The sequence below is a fragment of the Phytophthora infestans genome, genomic scaffold (assembly GCF_000142945.1).
Source record: "Phytophthora infestans T30-4 supercont1.102 genomic scaffold, whole genome shotgun sequence".
Lineage (NCBI taxonomy): Eukaryota > Oomycota > Peronosporomycetes > Peronosporales > Peronosporaceae > Phytophthora > Phytophthora infestans.
This window is the reverse complement of record NW_003303657.1, coordinates 149456-166688: the sequence shown is the minus strand read 5'-3', so window position 1 is coordinate 166688 and position 17233 is coordinate 149456. Positions and strand designations below refer to the sequence as shown.

Below are 17233 nucleotides of genomic sequence, written 5' to 3'. Positions count from 1 at the left end.
TGTCATTCCTCGCTCTCTCTTATCAATCTTTTACCAAGGCCCTCAACCAAGCCAAGCCTCTACCTACCCCAAGATGCCCAGAGCCCCGCACCTCGCATTTGCCAGAGCTCGTGTCCTCGACTGCCTCCGTGTCGGCGGTGACTGGACGCTTGTGGCCGCCCACAACGGAATCCCCGCCACCACATCACGTCGATTTGTGGAAGCAAACGGAAGCACACGTTGCTGAACGAGCCGACTTGGTACTTGTACGGCTGGCTCCGTACTCTTCAATATGTAACCCCATTCAAGGTACGCAGTATACTGTATTACAATATTTTTTTAAATGGCATACTAACCGACTTTTGAACTGGTGCTACAGGGTGTATTAGTGCTTTTAAGGCCACGATCAAGGCCGACCTTGCTTTGCCCCGTAAAGGGCTGGTTGTGGAGCATCCTCGCGGGACGGTTGCGGCTGCTCGGATGGAGAAACTGGAACGCGCGGCGAGACGCCGCATCGGAATATATCGACACGCACCTTGCTAACAGGTTGACACTGCATTGCCAGCATTCCGTTGCTGCCGCGGAGCGCATGGAAGACATGCAGTACGGCACCTAGCTGCAGCTCAGCCTGAGGGGACCACTTTGCTCTGCGTTTTCGCCACTTTGAATTTCCTTTTTAGTGCTACTTTTTCGTAATCAAATTTTTGTTTTCATTTTTTTAAAAAAATCCGGTTTGAAGTGGAGTAGCACCATCTTGGCCTGGCAAAGGTGTAGAAGACACGGCCGTGTCTTTCTCTTCAGTCAGTAGAAAGCTATTAACGAACGTCGGAGTCAACGAAGCTGGAGAGCTAGCGTACGGTTCATGCCGACTCGCGTGGGATGCTGATCAAATCCAGGCGGTGTTTGTAGACGACGAGAAAGCACTGACAAGTGCTCCGTTAGGCGGAGGCTTGACCTCGTTGACATTTGCGGAGTACGAGAAGTTCGAGCTCAACACATTAGAGAACTTGAGTGTGATTCCAGGGCAAGGCTACTATGGCGAAGTGACTATCTCACTGTCTGTAGACGTATACTCATCGACGTTGAACCAAGTGTATATGCTTACGGGAAGACTGCGGATATCGGTGGTTCCTACAGCAAGTAGTCGTATTCTTACAACGACACCGAACGGGTCAGCTCCGATCCACGTGGGGTACAACCGCGAGCTGGATGTGGCGTTACACGACGGTGTTGTGGCAAACACACAGTACAAGTCTGCCTCAGAAATTCGGTCCTTGATCGTTAGTGTAGCCGAACATGCAGACGCTACAGTGCGGGCACAAGAACCTTCGCTTTGCGGGTACGGACTTCCTTCAGCAGACAGCACTGCATGGACCACAAACTCCGTGTTTGTACTCGACGAGGAGAGCGAAAGCATGAATAACACGCTAAGTGTAATGCCTCCTCGAGACTATGTGGGTGCCTTGCCTGTGACGATGCAGTCCGTGACATTGACGAGCAGCTTGATCCCATCCGAGCTAGTAATCAGTGAGACGGCGATCGATGTCGTAGATAGCACGACGCTCGCGTGGCTGACGGTCCTATCGACATCGATAGTGGAGACCGTTCTGCCTACACAGTGGAACCACGCTCAAGCGCCTCGGTTTAACGTGGTGAACGCGAGCTCAAGAGTGTACGAGGACGAGTTGGGTGTGTTGACGATCTCTGAGCTGTCGGTGGCGGAGTTGGATGCTACGGCTCCAGATGTGGACGTTTCTCTAGAGGTGTTACTACCGCAGAATTGCAACTTGTCCGTGTCAGTCAATGGGACGACAGCGCTGGCAAGCGGCAGTGAGACGCTGGACGACACGTTGTACGCTGTGGTGCCGGTTTCTGTGGAATCGAAGGTTATGCACATCATTGCTGGGCCGAGTCATTCGACGCACGTGAACGCGTTCCTCCGCGCGTCTGTGTATGCGTTCAGCAGTTAAAATTGTACGTCAATTCAGGTGGCATTGGAGTTCCTGATGGTCGCAGAGAAGCCGACGCTGTCTATTATGATGACGAACTCGTCGACCAACGAGGATGGCGTGTTTACTGGAGCCATTTCGGTGGTGCCGACGAAAGCAGATGTGCTGTTTCGAATTCAAGTTATGTACCCGTCCAGTTATATTTCTCAAGTGGCTAGTACTAGCACTAGCCCGCGCTGGTCTACGGGAGCTGCTGGCATCTCTGGTTCCTTGCTATCATCTTTCTCAACAACCTTGGGTGTCGGTGTAGGGGACGTTCTAACCACTGAGTTGTCCCTCAAACCGATCACGAAGATCTCTGGAAATATCAGCGTGGATGTCATGGTGGTGACTTCGACAGTGGACGTGGCCCAAGACTTCTTCATATCTGACTGCTACCAGCGTGTCTCTAGTAGTTCGGGTGTATTCGAGTGTATACCCTCGTCTCAACGGAAGTCGTTGGCCGTGACGTCCCAGTCGATCGACCTGGTTATTTATCCAGTGGCGGAGGCACCGAGACTCGACGTGACTCCGGCCGTTCTATCGATTACTGAGAATGGCGAAGCTTTTGTTACGCTGAGCAATTGGACTTTGACGGATATTGATGGGTCTGAGCGCATGGATCTCCGTCTCCGGTGCACGCCTACAGCATGGAAGAAAGTGCTTGTTGACGGCATTTTAAGCAATTCTTCTATCCAAGATGCAGCTACGACAACCACTTTTGAGCTACTGTCAGTCGGCGTCTACGGAGGCGAGAAAAGCATCGATCTGAAGGTACAACTGAGTCCACCTTCGTATTATTCTGGGTCTATCGACTGCAGCTTCGCGTCGCACGCCATTGACCGCAGCGGTGGGTTCGTCTCGGAAGATACGTACGAGACACAGTTGAGCGTGACTGTCGTTGCCGAGGCGACGGCTCCACTGGTATCGATCACGTCGACTAACTTCACAGCGGTGGAAGATGGCGTCGCTGTGTGCGATTCGGTGACGGCTTCGCTGGTGGATGTGGACGGGTCGGAGGCGTTGTTCTTGGTCGTGAATCCCGGCGAGTACGAGCAATTCGTGACGTCAGTAACGTGGCGATCGGAAGATACGGTAATGCCGTTCTCAGCGAAAGCGGACGGTGTGGTGCCTACAATGGTATATAGCAGTCCGACACAGCGTGTTGTGGCTGCAGGATCTGGTCGCGTGGAGATGCACGGCAGTGTGGAGATAGGACTAGCTACGGGGTACAGTGGAGAGTTACGCTTGAGCATCGCGAGTGTATCGCTTGAGAAGATTTATCTAGCGTCGACTGTGGCTTCGGATGTTGCTGTTGCACACGCGTCGTCTATTGACATCACTGTAGCCATCAGTCCGATCTGTCATGTGGCCAATGTGGAGTTGAGTCCAGTATCAGCAGTAACGAAGCCGTCGGTGGCGGTTCCGGTTCAGGTGATTGCGTCTACCATCGACACGGATGGCTCGGAGGTTTTGGCAGCCGAAGTATCAGTCAATCGCTCGGCGGTATTGAGTCTTTATGGCACAAATGCGTCGGAGAACTGGCTCACAGATTCCGACCTCGTCACGCTTCCTCGACTACCAACACAGGACGTTTTCCATGGGGATCAGACGTTTACAGTCGTACCGCGTGCTGAATTCGTGGGGTTCTTTATAGTGAACGTAACGGTGAAGACGACCGAGTTGGCGACTGGGGAAATCAAGTTTAAAACCGTCGTTGCTACAGTGCTAGTGACTTCAGTAGACCCCGTTGTTCGTGTCAGTGCCGTATCTCGTGGGTCTTGGAACGAATTCATCCACTTACCGTTCCAGAGACTAGATATACAACAGGAAGACGTCACGCGCGAGAATCTTTTGCTTTACGTGGAGAACCGGACCCAAGTCGCTGATGTTTACGCTGGGTTTATGCGGTTGACGCCTGTTACGCTGGGAGCAGTGAATGTCTACGTGGTTCCCTACACTTTACGCGATGTGGTTAGCGTCCGACCGCCGCAGTATTGGTACGGTTCTGTAAAGCTCTTCGCTATCGTGACGACCGTGGCTTTTGACGTCGTCTCGACACCTAATCGAACTGCATACCAAGGCACCGGAGACGGTATTGTCATCATAGATTTACCCGTGATAATCCATCCGCGACCAGTCTCTCCGTCGTACAGTCTTGCCACATCTTCGGATGTTTCAGTGTCTGGAAAGCCCATTTCTGTGACTTTTAACGCCGTTCTCCCATCTGATGCATGGGGAAGTTCGACGGGAGGGATGGCGACTCAGCTGGTAGTCGCACCTTTTAGTTTTACGGACTCTGTATCGGTAAACCGGACTGTGACGGTGAGTAAAGCTGCCGTACGTGGAGCTCGCGCGTATGGAACAAACTCTTCTAGTAGTATCGTGGGCGAGACACACATACGCTTCATCGTCGAAACGAATACTCTGTACACGGGAATGCTCTTAACGACTGTGGTGTTAATCACCACCGACGTCCTCCGACAGACTACAGTGGCCAATGGTTCTAACAGCAAGGCGCAGCTGATAGGAGAAGCTGATCGAGGAATGCTGGGCTTTGGGGAAACCATTCGTGTGTTCCGAGTTGAGGACAACCAGAACGTCACGTTCCGTCTGGCAGACTTTGGCTTGATGAGTGAATTGACTGACCTAGTGAGCGTACAAGCGTTTATCATGGAGAACGCCGTTGACGCTGTGGTGATCGGATCCACGCAGCTAAATGGAGATACCGACTCGCAGTGGGGAGCGACGGTGCAATTTAGAGATTCACGCTACGAACTCTACGGGAACAAGAGTCCGGCTTGTTTAGGTGATGTTGAACCAGCGTGTCTACTTGACCGAGTTGTGACAATCACACCCCGCAGATATACAGCACAGACGTTCGACATGACGATAAGGGTCACATCGAGAGTCTCAGCTAACGACAGCTTCTTCGGGTCGCTGTCGACTGTCACTACAATTGCCAGATGCCGAGTGACGGTGGCACCTGTACCGAATACGCCGCTGTTGGTGCTAAACACTACTGCAGTGACGACGCTGGAGGACACAGCTGCTGCGTTTTCGATCCTTGAGGCTTCTACACCCGATCGAGACGGATCTGAGGTGATTGAAGTGGAGATGAGCTTTGATCCGCACTATCTCGATACGATTCAAGTGGATGGAGTGGCAGTGACAACTTCAACAGTGGCCGACACGGTGGTGCTCATTCCTCGCAGCGCCGCAGTCTCTAGTGTAGCTAATCGGGTTGTCTCTCTTCGCCCTCGCCGGAATTTCGACGGGAATTTCACGATTCAACTTGCTGTTGCCAGTATCGAGCTATCGACAGGTGAGCGTACTCGAGTCTCGACGAATGTAACTGTGGCAGTCGTAGCCGTCGCGGACGCGCCAGTGCTTCGAATCGGCACGTCTGAGCTTCATGTGAACCAGAACGTCGCTGCAGAGCTGACGATCACCTCAGTGGGTCTGACGGATGACGACAATTCCGAGACTCTTCGTCTCGTGGTGGTCGATCCTAGTAGAAGCGCTCTCAAGACTGTGGAAGTGATCGGAGGTGAACCGTTCGTGAAGAGCAGTGCAGTCAGTACATTCGTGCTGCCTTTGGTGCATCTACCTACTCTAACGCTTCGACTCACTACGATTGGCACGTGGTTCGGCTCCACGCAGCTTCAAATCAACGCCGTATCCCGGGAGTCAACTAACGGCAACGAGGTCACTACAACCGCCTTTGTGACGTTTACGGTATACCCTGTGGCGGATGCCCCGACGCTTGTGGTGGAGAACACTCAGGGACAGTTAACTCGACCCGCTCGGATTGGTCTTGTGTCGGTGGGTATTCCAATCGAATGCAAGTTAAATGCGACGTTGTTGAACGTGTATTTACTCCCCCGATCAAGTGACGCTATCGAAGTCAAGTGGCAGTCTCAAGTGCTGCCATTAACTCTAGCAGATGTATCGACTTCTGCGGTGTATAGACTCCCGTCCACCAGTGCACTACAGCAGCCGACGCTTACCGTAAGCACTACCAAATGGGTGAGCTCGGTAAGCTTCGAGATCGTGGCCGTGGCATCAATTAGCGCTTCCAGTACGACGCAGCGTACGTCACAAGTTGTTACGGTGACATTTGGAGCGATTCAGCTATTCGCGACGAGTTTCAGTCTTACGGAAGGTGCAACGGGAACGCTGTCGCTTACATTGCTCAGTGCGCCAGTAAGTCCCGTAACTGTAACGCTAATCAGTACTCTAAGCGCTAAGGCAGTCATAGTACCCACGACAGCTACGCTTACTGCTGCGGACTGGAATATCGCCAAGACTATTCAGATCCAAGCAGTGGACAACTTCTTAGAAGACGCAAAAGCAGTTGCTACGATCACTGGAGCGACAACGTCCACTGATGCAGTCTACTCGGGTTATATGATACCAGCTGTAACTGTGGACGTTCTAAACGACGACATCTCCAGCTTCGCTGTCTACCAAGGAAGCTCAAAACCTACCGCTCCGACGCTGGTCGTCGCTGAGGGACAGGTGTTTACGGACACGTTCAACATCGTACTGCAAGCGCAGCCTACCGCGGATGTGTCTGTGGCATACAGCACTTCTCTTGCGCTCCTTGCTGTATCTCCGACTAGTGTAACCTTCACGCCTTCGACCTGGAACGTATCGAAAGCAATTACAGTGGCAGCAGACGACAATTTCGCAGTCGACGGCGATAGAACGGCGACGATATCGTCAGTGGTGTCGAGCAATGATCCGCTGTACGCAGCCAAGACAATCGCCACTTTGAGCGTCAAGATCGTCGAAACGAAGGACACGACGCCACCTCCGAAGCTCCTCGACGTCAAGTTCCTGGACACAGCTGCAGGCCTCACAATCACGTTTGACCGAGCGGTTTATTGTACAGTGTACACGTCCGACAGCTTCGCCTGCAGCGTACTGTTCGACCTCCCTTCAGCGACGGATTCAACGAACTACTATGGCGTATCTCCAACGTGTACGTGGCTGACAGGGTCGACGTCTATTCGATTCGTATTCGGACAAGGAGTTAGAGTTGTACCGGGCAGTACCTTAACATTACGGGGCAGTCTGTTAAAGTCTACAGCTTCAGCAGAGCTGGCAACTCCTGCGACAACTGTGACGATCAGCTCGCCGGATAAACCTCCACACCCACAGGTGCTAGTGAGTGGTGCCTCCTCTCTTGGTATGTGCGACGATCTCGTGTTGGATGGCTCCAGTTCGTCCGGATCAGGCGGCCGACCCATGACGTACACATGGATGCTGGTCAACACGACAAACGTGACTTCCGCCTCTCTAGATGCTGTCGCAGCTCTGCTAACGTCGGCTACGACCACAAACAACGCCACGATCAAACTCGCTGCGTCTGTACTGGAAGCAGACGGCACGTACTCGTTTATTCTTCTCGCCAAGAACCTTTTCGGGAAAACAGGCAACTCGAACGAGGTCCTCGTCAAGAAATCGGGCATGGCTCTGCCGTCTGTGTCCATTAAGGGCGGAAATCTACAGGGAGCTTATCGCGCTAACGAACTGGCGATTACAGCTTCTGCTAGCTACCCATCGTGTTCTGGGCCAGTGTCTACGGATACGGATGCGTCAGCATCCACTGGTGTGGACATGACGTGCTCCTGGCTCCAAGTATCGGGAGATCTGACCCCGACGCAGCTCAAATCGACCAGTCCGAACCCGCGTATCCTCAAACTACCAGCCAGAACACTGACTGTAGGGTGTTCCGGCTTGTAGTGGCCATGACGTCCAACCCGAAGGTAAGCAACAGTGCAGACGTGCAGATTGGCGTAGCGCGCACAGACTTGACGGCGCTGATAGCGGCTGGGAATCGGTCGATAGGCGTGGAGCACGATCTGGTGCTGGATGCGTCGTCGTCCGTGGACCTAGACGACGTGCATAACTCTGTATCGATGCAGTACTCGTGGACGTGCCGGGATCTAAACGGAACGACCCAAGTGTACGACGTGGCGTGCTTAGCTGTTACTGGAGAGGCCTTAATGCTCGACACAGAGGCGAAGATCACAGTGGCTGCGAATACGGTGAACCCGAATATGGCGTACAAGTTCGCTCTAACTGTATCCAAAGACACGCGGTCAAGCAGCACTAGTGTGTTTATAACCGTGAAGCCTGGATCACCGCCTAAGGTGTCGATCGAAGCTTTAGGCTCCGCGAAGGTAAACGCAAACGATCGAGTGGTTTTCAAGGGAAAGGCGGTGTCTAAGCTGCCAATATCCAAGACGGAGTGGACGCTCGTAGGGGCTTCGGACTCGACGATGAGCTCCATCTTCGCCGTCCCTCGAGGACGTCTGATGATGCTTCTGAGCGAGGGGAAACTCACACCTGGAGTGTCGTACAAGTTCCAACTTAGCGCGACGGATTCCTCTGGTCAGACTGGGTCAGCGACGATTACAGTCACAGCGAACTCGCCTCCTAGTAGCGGCTCGCTAACTGTAACGCCGTCGCTCTGGAAGACAAGTTCTCTGTACTTGCAAGCGACTGGGTCGACGAGGACTTGCCGCTGAAGTACACGTTCAAGTACATCAAAGGTGCAACGTATTCTGGAGATAATGAGATCGCTCTGGGAGCGTCCACACCAGATGCACTCTTTCTATCGCAGCTTGGGATGGGTGGAGGAGACAACAACACGGTCACGCTGGTAGTGTACGTCCAAGACGCGCTAGGGGCGACGACGCGAGTGACGAAAGAGATTCAAGTTAAGCCGATGCTGGTGGCTGCAGCGGACCAGGCGGCGTATCTGGCCAACAAGACGCACGCCGTGATGGCCGAAGCGCTGACTGGAGATCCAGGGAAGGTGCTAAACACGATCAATGCGCTTGCAGACATGGTGAATGGGAAGGAGGAGACAGCGAACGCAACGACTGGCAATGTATCCACTCCTGCTACTACACTGAAGAGCTGTCCGACGTCGAGCTACGTCGAGTGTGCAGGGAAGGGAAGTTGTGTGCGTGAGCCTTCCGGATGCTTGGCATCGAACGTAGACTGCATTGTGACGTGTGTGTGTGCTAGTGGGTACTACGGCGACAACTGTGCACTGGATGAAGCAGCGATGGCAACGAAGAGTGCGGCATTGGGGACGCTTCTCGGTGCGATGACGAAGGCGTCGGCGTCGGTGGATGTTACGGATATAGGGGCGTTGGAACAACAGGCGGCCAGTGTGGTTACACTGACTAAGAGCGCCACGATCCTCGACTCAAAGTCGCAGAAGCTGGTACTGAATGTTGTGGACAACATCTTGGCAGCGCCCGTGCTCACTCCTGCAGCTACGGCAGCAGTAGGGAACACCATCTCCAACCTTCTAGAGGTCGACAATTCCGGCAAGAAAGCGACGACTCCAGCGGCGACAACGCCGACAGCTATAACGAAGAGTCCAACGCCGACCCCGACAGCCACTGCGAAGCGCCCAACGCCGACACCTACTGCGACTACCAAAATCTCTACACCGACGCCAACGGCAACGACGAAGAATCCTTCGAAGAGTCGACGATTGGCTGAGTCAAGTGGTGATTCCAGCGGTGATACGGACGTTGCGGTCGGCGATACTGACGATGGGTCCTTCGTAGGAGCCGGCTCGGCGACAACGGACGGAAGCATCGGAAGTGCATCGACTTCGAACGGCAGCATCAACACGTCGGACGAGTTTGCGGCTGAAAAGGCCCACGTCACACACGTTACTAGCACTATCGGGAAGCTGCAGACGGCTATGCTGGCATCTGCAGTAGCCGGCGAAGACCCGATCACGCTAGTGACCAAGAACCTCCGTCTTGTGGGAGCTCGGGACACGGCGTCTCAATTCTCCAAAGGAAGAACAGTGCAGCTCCCTCTCAACGCTGCTCAGATCGCAGCCAACTACACACCCGCGTCCACGACGTTCCCGACTGATTTCGCGACGTATCTGAAGAGCTGGACGAACGGCAGTGCGAGCAGTTCGGGAGATGAAGGAACAGACCAAGACGACCCGACCGTGGACTTCCTGTCCAACGTTTTCGCCAAGAACCCGTACGCGTTCGATAACACGTCGATGAACTCGCGCGTCATGACCGTTAAAGTGAGTAGCAACGGCCACGAGGTCGCGGTTCACGGCCTGCAGACGCCTTTCCGCTTGCTCATGAGGAATCTCGTGCCGATCACGTTGCCAGTATTCAACACCAGTGGGGACACCAGAACGTCGTCCAGTGGGAGGGACAGTAACAGCACCGTAACCGGTGCTCAACGCTACACGTTCTACTGCTTGGAAGGTACAATTGATGTTAAGTACTTCAACTGTACGGACATCGAGGAGCCCATGACCGTGCAGTGCAACGGTTCAAGCTACGCCGGTGAAGCTACGTGTCCTGTACGTCGGCCGTCGTGTACGTATTGGGACTCAACGGCCGGGACATGGTCGTCCGACGGCTGTCGAGCTGTGGGCACCACAGACGACGGCCTGTACACGATCTGCGAGTGCACGCATCTGACTGATTTCTCGTCTCAAGTTACGCAGTCGATGAGTCTTGTGACGGAGCATTTCATGAACGTGGTAACCCACCAGGTGACAATCGAAGATGTGGAGGAGAACTTGCTACTTATCCTGACTATGACGGGATTCTTCCTGCTCTACGTTATCGCAGTCTTCTACGTGAATCGCTGGGACTACCGGGACCGTCGTAAAGCTATGCGGGCGCACGGCAGATGAAGAGAGGCTCTGCACCGCCGGATAAGCTCAAGCTGCGGTCTCTGTTCCAGGAACCAGAGTATTTGCAGGCCAAGGACTGGCGCTCCAAGCTGCGTGCTGTGGTCGTAGGCTTTGGACGAGGACTGAAGCAACACCACAAGCTGCTGTCCATCGTGTTCAAGTACAACGAGAGCTTCTCTCGCGCGCAGCGACTGACGGTTGTCTTCACGCTTGTGGCCAGTCACATGTTTGTCAACGCGCTGCTGTACAAGCTCAAGAAAGGACCCAAGAGTGTCGGATCGTCCGTCGTGTGTGCCGTAATCACGACAGTGTGTCTGCTTCCAGTGGGTTTTGTGCTCATGATGATGTTTAAGAAGGCTGGACGGATGCAGACGTACCTCATCCGCTTCCAGGTAGAAGACGACATCGGGAATATCGTGGAGGTGGAGACAGATGCCTACGGACGCACTAAGGAATACTCGCCCGCTGAACAGCTCTCCATGGACTTAGCAGCCCTTGCGCGTGGCGTCAACATGAGCGCTTTATCACTGGTACACGACAAGCTGAAGCAGCGAGAAGGCGGCGATAAACGAGACCGCTTGGAGTCGAGAAGTGGCCAAGTGTGTCGTGGTGTTTTCCTGGCGCTGTATAACCGAGAAGCCGATGTGAAGCCGCCAACTCATCACGAAGGAGACGCCAGTGATGACCCACTTGCTGGCGTATTGGTGCAGATCAAGTCGCATCTACGGGAGCAGAAACTTCAGCCGCACAGAGAGGACACCCACAGACACAGTCGACTTCTGAGCGCCATCCCGTTTCGACGGAGCTCAGCCGAAGGACCATCGGCCGCTTCTGTGACGGACAAAAGTGCTGGAATGATGCCGCCTGCAGCGCCCGTTCAGCTGGATATGAAGCGAATCGACGAGGCTGAGGAAGAGGACCTAGAGATAGACGCGACAGCACGCAAGGCGCTGGCAATGGGCCAATTGTGTGCCATGCTGAAGCGCCAAGGCGGCGAAGCGCTGATCAACAGTATGCTCAAGTTCGACCCGCTTCTGGTTTCCGCGACGACGTCTGCGTCAATCGCTGACATCTGTGAGCGGCTTGACGTTCTCGAAGAAGAAGAGGAGGAAGAAGACGACGCCACTGATGATAGAGACGAGAACGCACGCCCTCAAACGAGCGATGAGGACGAAGAAGCGAAAGCGGTGCTGGCGTTGCAAGCGTGGCTGGTCAAGTGCAACGAGTCCTGTGAAGCGCAGCAGACGAACGCGCGCATAGTCGTCGCCAAGGCGCAGGCAGAACTGGAACGGACAGAGACGCAGCTGAAGAAACTACGCAACGCTATTGGCAACGAGTTTGACCGTCGCATGTCTGAAGCCATGGCGCACGAGCTCAATGGACCAAACGTCAACGATGTCCTCCTTAAGACGCGACAGAGCGGGCGTTGTGTCTCCCGTCGGCCCCCAAACGTCCTGAAGGCTGAGGCATCTGCTCGAGAGGATAGGCGTCGTATCAAAGTGACCATCAAGAAGGACACGAAGGCCGTTCTCAGGGCCAATCAAGCGCAACTTGCTGAGAAGCGCAAGGCCATTAAAAAGGCGAAACGCGCAGCTGCAACGGAGCAGCGTCGACTCAAGCGCGCGCGCAAGCACGAGCAAGATAAGGTGCTTGAAGGATTACGCGGCGTCGCGCGGCTTAAGAGGCGTCTACGCCTGTACATGGAGGCTCGAGAGGAGCGCAAGATAGCGGCATTGCCGCTTCACGAGCGGCAGGCGTATCTGACTGAGAAGGAACAGCTCAAGAAGATCCGACGCACGTCCAGACTGCTGTACAACGCCTTTTTGAGACGCCAGCCAGCGCAACAGTCCAAGCCTTTGCTGCCAGAGTGGGTCGTGTACTTGTCGTACACGATCTGCGCCGTCTGGAGTGCCTGGTGCATCTACTTCGTGCTCATGTTCGCCTTCACTATCGGCCAGGTGGAAGCGCAGCTTTGGGTGACGTCTCTGCTGTCGGGCTTGGCACTTACGTATGTAATCTCGGACCCGCTCAAGGTCTTTTTCTGTATGGGCCTCATGCCTATCATCGCTACTGGAATCTTGGCCAACTCTGGCTTCTTCAGTGCCCTCAGCTCGGAACCAATGTCTTTGGGAGCTACAGTAGTCGCGGCAGGTGCAGGTAACATGACTGGGTATGTGGCGAAGCATCGCGCCGATAGGCGGGAACGACGGACTCAACGCAGACTTTCCAAAGCGAACTCGACGAAACTCGTGCCGGTGAGTACGGCCGAGGAGGAGAACAGTGTGGTGGAAGATATTCCTCAAGCAGATCAAGTGGTGGAGCTTCGACGAGTGGACGCGAACGACAGCGATGGAGAAACGGAGCCGAAGAAGGACGCGTTCACAGACATCACACGAATCAGTGTACGCGACAGTGTGTTTAATAAATCTCCACGTGACGTTCCGAAGCTAACAGTCAAGAGCGGCCCGCCAGTACAGATGCTGCGGTCTAGTGAAGTGGTCAAAGCTGAACCATCGATTGAGCGCACAGCAGTGCTGTCAGAGGTGGCGTCTGGAACTCTTACACGCAAGTGCGTGTGTGGCATGACACTTTTGGAGACGCAGCGGACGGAGCATGAGACGATGCGCTGTTCGCTTCGGATCATAACGTGTCGTGCTGGTTGTGGGAGATTTATGCAGGCGCGAGGACGCGACGCACATGAGCGCAGCCACTGCAGACTTATCATGTGTGAGTGCGGTAAGATGGTGCTTACTCCGTCACTGGAGGCGCATCGCACGCACGAATGCATCGCTGCGGACGCTGACAACAGCTTGCTGTCGCCTAGTGCCGTTCCAGCTGATGGAGACCCAGTCGTACCGTGCAGACTACCTGGTTGTGCAGCGAATATGCGCGCGTCTCGACGTGAAGACCACGAGAAACATGACTGTACGTTTCGACTCATGATGTGCAACTTCTGCGGCGTCGAGGTATCCGTCCGAGAGATGGATACGTATGCATCTAGCGAGTGTACGCTCCGTCGACAGTCTCAACTAACGCTGTGTGCGCGTGGTAAGATGGTAAGGAGAGATTCGATGGAGACACATCAGACGACAGAATGTAGTCGAAGAGAAGCAGCAAGTGACGAGACGGTACGGAGAGCATCTTCCCCACCCATTCTGGTGGTCTGTAGACTGTCGGGCTGTGCTGCGCGCATGGCTGAAGCACTGCGAGAGAGTCACAAACGCGACTGTAGCTTCCGGCTTGTCACGTGTCCGCGATGTTCGACGGAGCGGCCTGCAGTGAACATGGAGGAGCATTTAACGAGCTGTGCGCAACGGAGAAAGAGAAAACTGAGTCTCTGTGTCTGCGGTAAACTCGTGATGAAAGGGGCTGCCCACAGCTGCACGGCAGTTAATTCAGCTCCTACTCATCCGCAGCCACTGCTTGTAGCGTGTCGACTTCCCGGATGCAACGCGCGGATGCGAGCAGCACTTCGCGAGGCCCACGAAAGGCACGAATGCACTTATCGCATGGCCACGTGCACCCAGTGCGGCGTTGGGCGACATGCAGCCGACATGGAGACGCACCTGGCCCATGAATGCGCTCTCCAGCGTGCTCAGCATTCAGTACAGCGGTCCATGAGCGCGTTCGCTCCACCGAGTGTCGCCGTGCCAAAGCTCAACAAGAAATCGATTCGAGGACCCCCCAGTCCCAACAAGAAGACGACAAAGCCACCCCCGATCTCAACTGTGATCGGTAGCGAAGACGAATCGAAGCAGCCTATACGGGGGGTTCCTGCAAGAGCGGGCCCAACAACCAGTGCACTACCAGGGACTGTACAGTCGACAGATGAAGCTATGACAGTCGCTCGGATGCGCGAGAGAGTGCTCGCGCGACGAGAACTGCCAGCAGTATCACGACCAACCCGATCCCAGTCAGTGGCAGTGTCCTCAACAGTTCGGGCCCAGGTGAAACCTCAGCTGTCACCGCCCCGAGGTCGTCCTGATGGGTCAGTGTTTTCCGGACAGGGGCAATCAGCAGACCAAGAAGTGACGGAAACTTTGGCGATCTCGCCCCTGAGACGCAAAATGATGGCCCAACATGGAAGCCCAACGGCGAGAGTTGTGCCATCCCCAAGGGAAGACGAAGTAGCAGCAGTAATTGCAGGTGGCTCTCTGCTTGAGACTTCAGCAACGAATACTGCTACGCCAGCTCCGGTTTCGCCGCTTACGCTGGAGGAAGAACTCACCGCGGTCGAAGCAGAAACAAAACCGCATGCCCCCCGCAGGTCACCAAAATCTAGATTGACATAGCTAAAGATCAGCATCTGCAACAGAAAATAGAGCATACATGCACTGCCGGAATTGATATTCGTAGTCGAAGAGCTGTGGCCCTAGACACATGTAACATTTGTATATTATATTAATCAAACACAGGTACAGATGGTCCATTGCCACCATGCATGTTAGTTTCTCGATATCTCATAAATGTAGAAAAGATGCCGACGGAGTTGGGCTGGTTCATTTTTCTCACACCAATATTTTTCTTGTATATTTTACGACTATCTCTGTGCTCGCGCCAAGCGATCTTCATCAAGAACATGTGCGTGCCTACAAATATGCTAGTGTCCCGTAAACGTTACTAAAATGTCGATCGAGCTGAGCTAGTTCTTCCCTCCCACGCCAATATTTTTAATATGCCCTTATTTACCGACTGACCACGTGTTCGCGCCGAGAGATCTTCATGGGGCACACCTGAGAAAACCAATCGCCCGCATTTACATGCCGCTCACACAGGTATTTGTTTCTGTAAATTATTCGTGTAGCATTTAAATGTTTAAATGGGCGTACTTAACCGCGAGGGCGATGACACAGGTAGCATTTGAACTACAAATGTCGTCGTGACGGGGTCACACAGCACCTTGCGCTAGAGGAAGTTATCTTCCGAGAGTATACAAACTCTCAGTGAACGGCAGTTCACAGGTCCCCTCTTTAGTTAACTCTTCTAATACGACCATTACGGATTATCCGGAATGTAATTTCAAAGATGAAATTGTTCCTCATTGTCCGCAACAGATTTGCAGCACTGAAAATCCGCATATTGATATTTGTATAGGATAAATTTTAGCAGGCCAACTGTAGCAGCTCCGACCGATGAGACATGAAATATTTAGAAAGTGGTTAGGGTTGCAGATATAAGAAACTGGGGGCGCTCGCCAGCCTTTCATTTCGAGATCTGCGCCCGAGAAGAGACCATCACTCCTGTTTCGAGAATATGTACGCCTACGCTACCGAGAAAACGTTCGCCCATATGTGGAACGAGCTTACCAAGAAAGGCTGGAAGTTTCGAAAGTCGTTGGGGCTGAGCGACGATCGGAGGTATCTGCCGCCGGGTGGGAGTCTCAAAGGAGCGGAAGGCGTTGACTATTTCCTCGGTACGTTACTTATGAACACTGTTTCATGCTGCTTTACTATCTAACCCCTTTTGGAATAGGTGACAAGAGTCTAATGAACTATTGCCGAAGGCAAGGGTGGCTATCGTTTGACCCTTTACCAAACCCAACGCCGTCCACCGCGTCACCAGTTGCTTTGACGTTGTCTGGTGCTGCACAAACCCCCGATCCACACACGACGTGTGAAAGTGAGCTTTCAGCCGCAGCGAAAGATGCGCCACGACAGCCGAGGCCTGCAGCAAAGGCTAACCCTCGTGACAACACGTCCAGGTCGCATGCAGTTGAACGAACACCACAAACGGCCAGCCAACACAAGTCTTCAGCGTCAAGCCAAGCTTCTAAACAACGTCGCGCTGGTAAATTTATCAGTTGGCCTCTGCTTGAGCTTTACTAACGTATTTATAACGGTTTATACAGAACCCCCTATTCTGGATACCACCCAAGTTGTTCCAGATACTACCTACCAGACTGGTCCGGATATTCCTGCTGAAAGGACGGATAATCCGGAAGTGGCAATTCCGGAAGCACTGAATGCCGCGCGTGCTGGCCTCCGAACCGGTGTCTCTCTTGACGATTTTGATTCTGATGACTTTATCAATGCCCTGCGGCGGGACACTTTATTCGAAGATCTCGATGCTGATGATTTCAACAGGGGAGGAGAGGACTGGTTGCGAGCCCTAGATTCGGATGCAGAAGGTGACGAAGAGCTCATTCTCCAAGATGGAAATGATGATGAATCTGTGGACGACATTGCTTCAGTCGCCAGTGACGAGAGTGGTGACGATCTTGCGAATGAAGATGATGATGTGCCTGTGGACTTTGATCTGACTAGTGAAGACTTGGATAACCTCCGCGCAGGAGGCTGGGACGTCTACATGGAGCAGCAGTCTTGTCAAGTACTGCGGGAGGGCTCTTCTCTCTACGAAGGTCCAACTCGCGCTGCATTAGCTTACGCTGAAAACCCATTGGCGATCTTCTATTTCTTCTTGCCGAAGGAGCTGTGGCGAAAAATCGCAAATGAAACAAACAAGTTTCGCCGAGGCAGTGCGGAATCTATCGCCCAGCAGATGCGAGCACGTGCCCTTCTCCGTCGTGAGACCGTTCCGTCGACTGCTGTACTCACTA

General features: G+C 53.7%; 2 protein-coding genes across 2 annotated transcripts; both read left to right on the top strand.

The window, feature by feature from the left end:
• Window positions 1-1454: 1454 nt before the first annotated feature.
• On the top strand, window positions 1455-5982 carry PITG_19641 (uncharacterized protein; the record flags this gene model as incomplete). The annotated part of the gene is made up of 6 exons (XM_002896156.1): window positions 1455-1523; window positions 1581-1772; window positions 1892-1936; window positions 1998-4352; window positions 4455-5884; window positions 5964-5982. The coding sequence occupies 6 exons, from the start codon at window positions 1455-1457 to the stop codon at window positions 5980-5982; spliced, it is 4110 nt and encodes a 1369-aa protein (XP_002896202.1).
• A 395-nt stretch (window positions 5983-6377) lies between these two features.
• PITG_19640 (uncharacterized protein) lies at window positions 6378-14969 on the top strand (the record flags this gene model as incomplete). Its single annotated transcript, XM_002896155.1, has 7 exons — window positions 6378-7697; window positions 7742-8329; window positions 8422-9306; window positions 9403-9481; window positions 9569-9768; window positions 9820-10620; window positions 10674-14969. The coding sequence occupies 7 exons, from the start codon at window positions 6378-6380 to the stop codon at window positions 14967-14969; spliced, it is 8169 nt and encodes a 2722-aa protein (XP_002896201.1).
• Between the last annotated feature and the right edge of the window lie 2264 nt (window positions 14970-17233).